The sequence below is a fragment of the Mya arenaria genome, chromosome 3, assembly GCF_026914265.1.
Source record: "Mya arenaria isolate MELC-2E11 chromosome 3, ASM2691426v1".
NCBI lineage: Eukaryota > Metazoa > Mollusca > Bivalvia > Myida > Myidae > Mya > Mya arenaria.
This window is the reverse complement of record NC_069124.1, coordinates 73321964-73334094: the sequence shown is the minus strand read 5'-3', so window position 1 is coordinate 73334094 and position 12131 is coordinate 73321964. Positions and strand designations below refer to the sequence as shown.

General features: G+C 36.6%; 1 protein-coding gene across 10 annotated transcripts in view; it reads right to left on the bottom strand.

Annotated features, from left to right (window-relative positions):
- Positions 1-7614: 7614 nt before the first annotated feature.
- The window catches only part of LOC128228922 (uncharacterized), an 83246-nt gene continuing 78729 nt past the window's right edge, over positions 7615-12131 (bottom strand). For 6 of the 10 annotated variants that reach the window (XM_052940473.1, XM_052940476.1, XM_052940474.1 and 3 more), the window contains one exon: positions 9378-9512. Coding sequence is in view for 4 of the 10 variants with exons in the window: in XM_052940475.1 (XP_052796435.1) it covers positions 9343-9512 (170 nt within the window). In the remaining 6 variants the exon portion in view is untranslated. Of the gene's footprint in view, positions 9513-10609; positions 10640-12131 lie in introns of all 10 variants that reach the window. The other 4 variants (XM_052940478.1, XM_052940475.1, XM_052940480.1 and 1 more) reach the window with 3 other exon arrangements.

Below are 12131 nucleotides of genomic sequence, written 5' to 3'. Positions count from 1 at the left end.
CTGTTTATCACCGATTGTTATTGCATATCACTATGATAGTTTTCAAAATTCACAGACCAGTCCTCTCTACATATTCCGTCACGAGGTTATACACTTTCACACACACTTTCCATCAAAACTACACTTCTGTAATATTATAAACATAAACAGTTCTAACACATTCGTGTTGTTCTATATTCAAGCTATTTCAATTGATCTTAACATCATCTCGCAATCACCTCTTCATTGTTTGGCGTCATTGAAATCAATACCCTCTATACCATTCCCAAAATCTCTTAGCACTTATAGTGATTTGATTTTTGAGAAACTGGCGAATATGTATCCAGTTAGGAGTCAGCACTTCTTGTGTCGTACGTGTTGCCTAGGCTCGTGTGAGGATGCTTAAAACACTAATTTTACATTTATTAAAGAGTTTTTCGTTTCAATGGTGTACCAGAGGATCTTGTATCGTGTTGCCGAGAATTATGTGCTGTGTGCCAAGACCCATGTGCCGTATGGCCGAGGCTCTTGTGCCATTCAACGGAGCCTCTCATGCCGTGTTACAGAGGCGCTTGTGCCGTGAGGCCGAGACTCTTGTATCATGATTCCCTGACTCTCGTGCCGTGTTAATGGGGCTCTCGTGTCGTGTAAACGAGGCTCATGTGCCGTGTTGCCGAGGCTCTTGTGCTGTATAACTGAGGCTCTTGTGTTGTGTTATATAGGCGTTTATGTCGTGTGCTCTTGTATCGTGCTGCAGAGACTCCTGTTCCATAATGCCTAGGCTCTTGTGCCGTATTACTGAGGTTCTTGTGACGTGTTAACGAGTCGTTTGTATCGTGTTTCCGAGACTCCTGTATCGTGTTGCCGAGACTCTTGTATCCTGTTGCCGAGGCGCCTGTGACGAGTAAGCGAGGCTCCCGTGTTGTGTTTTCGAGGCTCGTGCCGTATTACATATGCTCTTGTATTTTAACCGATGCTCTTGTATCGTGTTGCAGCTAGAGGCATCTGCGCTGTTTGACTGAAGCTCTTCTTGTGTCGTGTTACAGAGGCTCTTGTGCAGTGTAGTGGAGATTTTAAAGGCAATGTTGTTGAGACTCCCGCGTCGTGTTGCCGAGGCTATTGTGTCGTTTTACCGAAGCTCTTGTGCCATGTAAGCAAGGCTCTTGTAAGGTGTTGCAGAGGCCCCTGTGCCGTTTTTGGTGAAGCTCTTGTGTCATGTTGCAGAGGCTCTTGTTCAGTGGAGCGGAGGCTCTATAGCCATGTTGTTGAGACTCACTAGTCGTTTTGCCAAGGCGTTTGTGCCGTTTTGTCAAGGCTCTCTAGTCGTTTTGCCAAGGCTCTTGTGCCGTTTTGCCAAACCTCTCTAATCGTGTTGCCAAGGTTCAACAGTTGTGTTGCCAAGGCTCTTGTGTTGTGTTGCCAAGGCTCTTGTGCCGTTTTGCCAAGGCTCTTGTGTCGTTTTGCCAAGGCACTAGTGCGGTGTTGCCAAGGCTCTTGTGCCGTTTTGCCAAGACTTTTGTGTCGTGTTGCCAAGGCTCTTTTGTCGTGTTGCCAAGGTTCTTGTGTCGTTTTGCCAAGGCAATTGTACGGTGTTGACAAGGGCCTTGTGCCGTTTTGCCAAGGCTCTTGTGTCGTTTTGCCAAGTCACTTGTGCGGTGTTGCCAAGGCTCTTGTGTCGTGTTGCCATGGCTCTTGTGCCGTTTTGCCAAGGCTTTTGTGCCGTTTTGCCAAGCCTCTCTAATCGTGTTGCCACGGTTCTCAAGTTTTGTTGCCAAGGCTTTTGAGCCGTTTTGCCAAGGCTCTTGTGTCGTTTTGTCAAAGCTCTTGTGTAATTGTTGCCAAGGGTCTTGTGTCTTGTTGCCAATGAAGGCTCTTGTGCCGTTTTGCTAAGGCTCTTGTGCCGTTTTGCAAAGGCTCAACAGTTGTGTTGCCAAGACTCTTGTGTCATTTTGCCATGGCTCTTGTCCCGTTTTGCCAAGGCTCTTGTGCCATTTTGCCAAGGCTCTTGTGCCATTTTGCCAAGGCTCTTGTGTCGTTTTGCCAAGGCACTAGTGCGGTGTTGCCAAGGCTCTTGTGCCGCTTTGCAAAGGCTCTTGTGTCGTGTTGCCAAGGCTCTTGTTTCGTGTCGCCAAGGCTCTTGTGCCGTTTTGCCAAGGCTCTTGTGCCGTTTTGCCAAGGCACTTATGCAGTGTTGCCAAGGCTCTTGTGTCGTGTTGCCACGGCTCTTGTGCCTTTTTGCCAAGGCTCTTGTGCCGTTTTGCCAAGCCTCTCTAATCGTGTTGCCACGGTTCTCAAGTTTTGTTGCCAAGGCTTTTGAGCCGTTTTGCCAAGGCTCTTGTGTCGTTTTGTCAAAGCTCTTGTGTCTTGTTGCCAAAGGTCTTGTGTCTTGTTGCCAAGGCTCTTGTGCCGTTTTGCTAAGGCTCTTGTGCCGTTTTGCAAAGGCTCAACAGTTGTGTTGCCAAGACTCTTGTGTCATTTTGCCATGGCTCTTGTGCCGTTTTGCCAAGGCTATCTAGTTGTGTTGCCAAGACTTGTGCTGTTTTGTCAATGCTTTCTAGTCATAATGCCACGGCTCTTGTGCCGTTTTGCCAAAGCTCTTGTTCCTTGTTGCAAGATCTTTTTGTCTTTGTCTAGCAATTAAATGGTCTTGGTGATATTATGGCAACCTTCATCCCCTCACACATGACCTTGTCTATATATTGACCAAGGCCAAGGCTCTTGTGTCGTGTTGCCAAGGCTCTTGTGTCGTGTTGCCAAGGCTCTTGTGTCGTGTTGCCAAGGCTCTTGTGTCGTTTTGCCAAGGTACTTGTGCGGTGTTGCCAAGGTTCTTGTGCCGTTTTGCCAAGGCTCTTGTGCCGTTTTGCAAAAGCTCTTGTGCCGTTTTGCCAAGCCTCTCTCATCATGTTGCCAAGGTTCTCCAGTTTTGTTGCCAAGGCTCTTGTGCTGTGTTGTCAAGGCTCTTGTGCCGTTTTGCCAAGGCTCTTGTGTCATGTTGCCAAGGCTCTTGTGCCGTTTTGCCAAGGCTCTTGTGTCATGTTGCCAAGGCTCTTGTGCCGTTTTGCCAAGGCTCTTGTGTCGTTTTGTCAAGGCTCTTGTCTTGTTGCCAAGGGTCTTGTGCCGTTTTCCAGCTCTTGTGCCGTTTTGCTAAGGCTCTTGTGCCATTTTTCCAAGGCTCTCCAGTTGTGTTGCCAAGAGTATTATGGTCATTCTTTTTGCATTATATTTTGTTGCAAAATATTGAGATTGTCTACTGATCTAGAATTGACTCAGATAACTTATAATATCATTTCTTGATATTATAAACATTTTATGTTATATTTTGTATTTTTGTCATCATATTTGCAACTTGCATAACTTCAGTAAGTTCTTAAGCCAACACTAAATTCTTACCTTTGACTGTTGTCACTACATTTTAGCATCTTTTTTGTTCTATGGTTTTGCTAATCATAAGAATTAGGCTTAAACACCTATACAAGCCAGAGAAGGTGTGATAAGCATATATAATAGATCAAAGAAACAAAGATTATCTAAAGGAAACTCTTAATTCTAAGCCAAGTAAAACTCTTAAGATGACAGTGCTAGTTGTTGGCAACTTAGCCTCAAATTTAGAATTTAAACCCATGACTTCTCAGTCCAGGTTGTCATTTAACCTTGGACAATAAACATCGGAAGTCTTATTTGGGTACTTGTCATCTAATTCACAGGTATGTGGTTTTACTCTGTTATTAGATTGTTATTTTATTTTTGACTTAAAAACATGGAATTAAATTAAGTTCATTAAATAGGCTAAAATAAGTTATGTTTATTGTTGTTACAATTATGTTGCAAATACATACTGTTGACTTTATAATTCACTTGTACTTTATATTAGTAATACAAGTTGTGTCTCTATTTAATACATTCATATTTATTGGTACCTTTCACAATGCTAAGCGTTGTTAACTTGTTATTATCAACATTCCCTAAATATTGTTAATAATCTTAATTGTCACATATTCATGCATTTACATAATTATGCGTATTTACCTTAATATTTAGTTTATTATAATTTGTCATTGTAGACCTTGGTACCAAATTTACATACAAACTACGGAATTGCAAAACCAATCAGGTTTTGAAAAGTCTCGTTAATGCAAAACGGTTAAAGCATTTTCATGAAAGGTTGCTGTCAGATTCTTCCGACAGCAACGTCGCCCCTGATGAATTGTCTAGAAATGACCATCAGTCTGAACACAACTCAAACCCTAAGACCAGTTCAAATGTCTCATGGACAACCTGAAGTTCAGCCTGATACAAATCCTCAACCTGTTGAGACCAATAGTCCTCAGTCTACCGAAACTTCAAAGACTGATGAGACTGAGAGTCCTCAGATTGAACCCCCTAAATCTGTTGTTGACCTAAATGAGCAGTCACGGTCCACTCAAGGTCCCCAGGTTAAACCCAATGCAGATTGCAGGTCAACCTTATGGAAACCTGACCGCATAAGTGAGGGCAGTTATTCAGCCAAAGGGCGCTTCTTCAGATGCCATTTTACGGGTATTAAGAAATCTTCATGGCAGCTAAAACGCTTCATTGACCCAGCATGTGTCACTAAATATCTTGATTCGTACACAATGGAGGGCAAGAAGAGGAAACGGTCCACAAAAAAAATCTAGGATATTCTGGAGCAAGGTGAAATAAGCTTTTGCGTATTAAAATGCTCACCCTTAGGAGTCATGGTGTTGTTTTTTTTCTATATTAAATAAATATTTAATTCTATTAACTCTGGAACTTAGTAGTTTATCATCATTTTACTTTCAGGGGGGGGGGGGGGGGGGGGGCTTAGGTTGAGCTTCATTCTGCTTGGCCCGATCTAAATGGCATACTCTACATAATTTCATTAGTTTATGCTGTATTAGTCACACTAGTGTTGTTTTGGGTGTATCGTAAGCTAGGCAAATTAGCTTCAACTGTTGCTGTATTGCAGCAAGCTACTAATGTTAAGGCACTGCCAACAACCTTGCCATCATTCATTTATACACCCAGGCCTGGAACTGCAAAATCTTCAGCTTTCAATTTTGATAGCACCTTATCATGGGAGCATGCCACATTTGCTCTTTTACAGCTAAACAGCATCTTTTTCATTACCCTCATTATCAGAATCACCAAATTCCGTAGAGCACCTAGATTGTTACTGGAAGTAACAAGCTTACATGATTGCATTTTTATCCCGATCATGACACTACCATTGTGCCCGTCACTTTCCACCATCGGTATACCAGAGACTGTTAATCATATGGATTTTTCTGGCTCATTTATTTTTCCTAAACTTATCATAGATTGGACCGAGTTTACAATTGAAGATGAGTCTGCAGACAAGTTACATCAAGTTCCAAACTATCTGGCAACGTTACAAATTATCAAATATGTTCAAACAACCATTTTTATCAATCTACATTTAGAACACCATGGCTACCTGTCACCAATATCTCTTGACAAAATGTGAGCACCTGCTATTGGTATGAATCTGCCCCTGCCAAACTATTCACTGTTTCCTTGCTTTTATTGCTGTCGCCTATGGTGCTATTTTATTGTGTCGACACTTTTTTTCTTTAGTCATGACATTTCTTTTTCAGGAGCTCCATGTTGTTAATATTGACGTCATTGTACAAATATGTATATACTTCAATTTTTCGAATTTCATTTCTTGAATTTTTTATTCTTTTTGTATCTTATTTGTATATAGATTGTACATGTATGTATATATGCAACCAAAAAAAAAAATAAAAAAAAATACACAAGTCGAATACTAATGATTGTTTTTCTATGCTTCAGTATATTTTTTGCTGATCACTTAAACTTTACTGATGTGTGACCTATCAATCTTAGCTATCCACACGGATTACGATCATTCTTTTTAACCTTTGGCGTCCAAAGCTTAGAGACTCCAGGGGAACTATTATGATCATTCTTTTTGCATTATATTGTGTTGCAAAATATTGAGATTGTCTACTGATCTAGAATTGACTCAGATAACTTATAATGTCATTTCTTGATATTATAAACATTTTATGTTATATTTTGTATTTTTGTCATCATATTTGCAACTTGCATAACTTCAGTAAGTTCTTAAGCCAACACTAAATTCTTACCTTAGACTGTTGTCACTACATTTTAGCACCTTTTTTGTTCTATGGTTTTGCTAATCATAAGAATTAGGCTTAAACACCTATACAAGCCAGACAAGTTGTGATAAGCATATATATTAGATCAAAGAAACAAAGATAATCTAAAGGCAACTCTTAATTCTAAGCCAAGTAAAACTCTTAAGATGACAGTGCCAGTTGTTGGCAACTTAGCCTCAAATTTAGAATTTAAACCCATGACTTCTCAGTCCAGGTTGTCATTTAACCTTGGACAATAAACATCGGAAGTCTTATTTGGGTACTTGTCATCTAATTCACAGGTATGTGGTTTTACTCTGTTATTAGATTGTTATTTTATTTTTGACTTAAAAACATGGAATTAAATTAAGTTTATTAAATAGGCTAAAATAAGTTATGTATATTGTTGTTACAATTATGTTGCAAATACATACTGTTGACTTTACAATTCACTTGTACACTTTATATTAGTCATACAAGTTGTGTCTCTATTTAATACATTCATATTTATTGGTACCTTTCACATTGCTAAGCGTTGTTATTATCAACATTCCCAAATATTGTTAATAATCTTAATTGTCACATATTCATGCATTTACATAATTATGCGTATTTACCTTAATATTTAGTTTATTATAATTTGTCATTTAACCTTGGACAATAAACATCGGAAGTCTGATTTGGGTACTTGTCATCTTATTCACAGGGACGACCACCTCTAGCATTATCTTCGCTGTGCCGTCTTCGGGTAGTAGTTAGTCCGACACGGAAATAAGCGTCATAAAAGACTCTTGTGTCATTTTGCCATGGCTCTTGTGCCGTTTTGCCAAGGCTATCTAGTTGTGTTGCCAAGACTTGTGCTGTTTTGTCAAGGCTTTCTAGTCATAATGCCAAGGCTCTTGTTCCGATTTGCCAAATCTCTTGTTCCCTGTTGCAAGATGTTTTTGTCGTTGTCTAGCAACTAAATGGTCTTGGTGATATTATGGCAACCTTTATCCCCTCACACATGACCTTGTCTCTATATTGACCAAGGCAATAAAGGTCTGAAAATTTGTTCATGAACATGAAGCAAGTGATTGCCCTCATTAACGTGCCATATTCACTTAAATCATTCTGAAGTTTGGCCTTCAAAATTTATGGTAGCATTGCCACTGCTAAAATCGATAACAGTTTTTGCATCATGTAATAGGCCTCTGCCATAGCACTATAGTAGACCTAGAGCATTTCTCTAATTTGAATTTTGTGGCCTTACTTAATGTTATAGAACCATGAAAGGGGACAATGAAGTGTTTCGAAGCACTAGATCACGATGCACTTCCAGACAAATAATGGTCGCTGCACTTCTGTTGACCACACGGAGACGGCCTCCAATAGCATTCCAAGGGAAAGGTCAAAAGTCCATCCCTATTCAACCCACTTTCACCTGATGTTGGTTTTTCAATATCATCATAGCTCTTTAATACAATACAGAGAAATAGAAAATATTAAAATGTCCTTTCATTCATGATTTATTTGTGTCATCAAAATGAGCATTCGTTTTTATTACATATATTCAAATAAAAATAGTTCTCATACAGTAAAATGTAAATGATCTTTTTTATGTCAGAGAGTCAAAATGCATTCATCAAAGATAAGGTAGACATAGTAAATTTAAATAAAAATATATATTATATATAAAATACAAAATACACATTAATAAAGGTGTACATGTAGATGTAAGAAATATGAATCTTGATTTAGAAAGGCATAAACTGTACTGAAATATGCAACTATCAATATGTAGAAATGTAAATACGTACATGTAAGTACATCTATAAATAAATAATACTGATTTACTAAATTGTACAAAGCAAAAACCTTGAAAATTTTATTTACCAAATTGTAAAAATCTAGCATTTAGTTTATGAAATAAAAACAATGCATTGAGTAATTTAAATTTCTTTAAGAAAATAGTATGCAAATAAAAGAGCTGTTACCAGGTGTAAATGGTGCAAAAATGTTCAAGGTATTATCTTTGTTTCTACACTAGATCACAATTCTGCTTTGTCATGGCATACAGGTCATCATGGCAGATTTATACACAAATACAACATATAAATATATCACATACAGATTTAGCATGTATCACAGCCGGAATGAAAATGGTAATAGACCCCAATATAGATCCATCAAAAACAGAGGCAGGAAGGAAGGTTCCGTCAAGTGCTTAAAAACCATGAAATTATAAACAAAAACGGAGAGAACCAGTCTACATCATTAATTCAGTCATTTGTAGTTGAAGTTTATGCAAAGTAGAACAACTAAAGGATTAACATGACATTATGTAAAAATAAAAAAATAAAAATTGCTTTGTTGAAGACGTCTGTGCCAAGGCTAATTCAGTATAACCTTGAACTTTGATCATATTTTGGTTGGCTGGTAAAATCTGACACCAAAATGGAACATGAATAGCTTGAAAAGGCATTTCTAAGTATTGCCAAAACAGAAGAAAACGTGCATCCTCTTGTTAAATAACACTATATTAGCTGGCAGTCAGACAGGAAACACAGGGAACTGTCAGTGCCAGAAAAATAGAACAATACAAGGTATGGATTTGTGTGGGTGGGGGTAATTAATCCTCAAAATAATGGGCAACTATAATAAACCTCTTGCTATTTCTTTTCCAATAATTGATAGAAGCAGACTGAAAATAAACTAAGATAGGATACTGGATTCTGCTGAGGGCAATTTGGTTACTTTTAAAACCTTCAACAAAAAGAAAAATAATAACTTTTTATTCTTGATTTTTTTTAATTTGGATAATTTTTTGTCTGGTATTTAGAGTTTATTTTTTAAGAAGAAAAAAGGAGAGAACAATTTGAAAAGTTAAAGGACAATATCATTCAAAACAATAATCAATATTACTTCGTCAAGTTTAAGTAAAGAACACTGAATTTCTAAAAAAAAAGAGTGAAAAATCCAACAACATGTTTTTCATGAAGAACTTCAAACATGCAATGTGAACATCCTCAGCAAAGTGATTGTAAATTGAATGGTAAGAAAAACGTGTGATTCACATTGTTAGGTAGTAATTTGGAATTTTGTCATGTTCTCTTACAGCATTAAACCAAAAAAGATGCAGTGTTAAATATGTGGTTATTTCTACTTGACGCTATGCACTGTATATGCAGACACTGGCCAAATGTTTGAGTTATCAGAGTCCTAACACTGATGTCCAGGGTCATCTTGTAGAATGTTGTTTGGTTGTATCATCATGAGAAGATTGACTGATTGGTTTAAGAGAGGCTTTCTCCTTCCTATCAGATTTACCTCTCTCCGGTTCCTTTAAAGTTTTCTCATTGGTTGACTTGATATTTTCACCTGGTTTACATTTTAAGAACTTTCGTGTACCTGAAATGATTTAAACATTTTTTTTTCAATACTGAATATATTTTTATTATTCCTAGTTGTTTATGTGTTCATTGTAAGTACAGCATGAGTGACTACAACTGTTTCATATATATATCAATTAGAATTGTTGACTGTATGGACTGGAACATATAATTCTATATAAAAGTAGAACAGTCTGTTTCAAGTAATCATGGGCCGGTTTCACAACAAAAACTGATGTCATATAACAGATTTAGCAAATAAATATCAGTTATCTGATTGGTCAGGGTTAGTATTGCTGTCAAAAAGGATAATAGGATCTGAAGTGTTAATCTAATTTTTCATCTTAGTTTTTTTTGATGAAACTGGCCCCATGTCTTTCAAACAGAGGTTAACAATTAAAGGCGTATTTTATGTGGATTGAAATGTATTGTTTAAGACAACTAAAAAGCACTCTCTGAATTATAGTAGATAATTGTAAGATGAATGTAGAAGTAATAAAGAGTATGGTAATGTGTGCTGATGGTGACAGTGCAGCAGCATGGAACACATCTGTAAGCGGTGCAGTCAAAGCCAGCTGTAATATTAGCAATATATGGGATGGGGGGAGTACTCTTAAGCAAGAGCTTTCTTAATCAATTAAAGCACTTCATTTAACAGGTTGCAGTATTGGTCAGGGATAGTGAAAAAAGATTTTCTATATATTATAAATTCATACAAAACCATGTATTCAGTCTTATTGTGTATATATTATAGACAGTCATACAACCTTGACCCCTGGGGTTTCAGTTTCGTAAGTACTGTTTTTATCAATACCTGTTCTAAAGCGAAATTCTTCTATAACTTGTCAACCTAAATGGCCGAACACGGCTCTCCAACTAGTTATTGTATTGAGATAATAATAGTAATAAATCTATGAATAGTTATATAAAACCAATCTCCATCCCTGACCGGTATTGACACCTATACTTCAGTCTGGGTGATCACAACACAATCCAAAACAACATTTGATGGTGAATGACAGGAAATGACAATTATGTCTGGGTGAATGGTATATGGGGTCAAACATCACATGACCACCACCAGAATGGGTGAAATGAAAGTGCTTGTTTACGCACATCATCTGAGAAATGTACGTCCCGCCTTCGCTAAAATACAAGGGTAATGGTAAATAAAGTGTTGCTATTTGTTATTACAGTCTTTGTCCATAGTTTTATAAATACAATAATCATCTTTTTTTCAAAACAAGATGGAAACTTGTTCAAATAATTTAGTTATAATATGAAAATGCTTTCAAATATGCTCAAATTAATGAAGATGAAACAGTCCTCCCACTAAACCTGTAATAACAGGCTAGTAACAGTACAATTAAAACTAAAGTACTTCTATGCATAGGTATATTAATAATAATAGTATTCAAAAACTATATTAATAATATTAACATTAATGCATTTTATTGTAAGAAATTACAACCTTCTTCTTAAAATGATTTCTTAAGGAAAATGCATGTAATTAATTTACTGAAAACATGATTGTGAAAGTTAGCACCGAACACAATGATACTATATAAATTCCAATTAATTAAATAATTTCAAAATATAATTTGCTATTAAATTATTTTAGAAAAGAATATAAGGTTCAAATTTATCAAAAATACATTTGAATATTATTTAATCGGTATTAAATTACAATCAAAATTTCTATTGCAAACTATTTAATGGGAAACACAGCAAACCAACTTCAAACCAAGGTATACAAGCAGATCACATAAATAGCTGTTAAAAGTTGCTCTTTTTATCCTTTCTAAGGAGTTTGAAGGAGCCATCTTATGAGCGAGCATCAGATGTTTCAACGATAAATATTGTAAGGTAAAGAATTCCATTGGATACTCTGCAAATTAAAATTTGAATTTACAAATTCAAATGGACTTTAATGTTAATTTTTTCCAGCAAAACTATTTGTTTCAAGTATATCTCAGGACAACCCAACATAAAAGATTTGTATATGTGATAATGTGATTCGCCCGTGATAATGTGATTTGTCCCTGATTATGCGATTCGCCCGTTAATAAGATGGCCCATAACATTATTAATGACGAATAAAGACTATAAATTAAGTAATTTTCAAACCCCAAAATGAGATTTAAAACTAAAACTAAAGCAAGCACTATTTGTAAAAATGTTTGTCAAAATGCCAAAATGCTGAATTCTTGTCTAAAAATGCCCAACTATTACAGTTATACAATGTAAAATAGTAAAGACACTGTTAAAATTAAAGTGAGCAAAAGCTATTTATGATGGTCAGATTAGTTCAGCTGAAGCAGGAATGGAATAGTCAATACTAAACTTACACAACTCAAACAACAGATCTTTCATAACAGATTACATAAATCTGATCAAGATTCAGTTAAAACTGAACATTCCATATTCAAGCAAGCTTCTAACAAAAGTCTCACAGAATCACATCAATTAGATTTTGAATAAAGAGAGGGTAAGCTAGTGCCACCATTTTAATGTCTAATGAATGCCAAATATAGCAGTGCAGAAAATATATAGGTTTGCTTCAGAAGGAGTGGTCCAACGCATCATTTTTGCTATTAATGAGAGAAGTCTATGAAATTTCACCCCATAATGTCAGTTT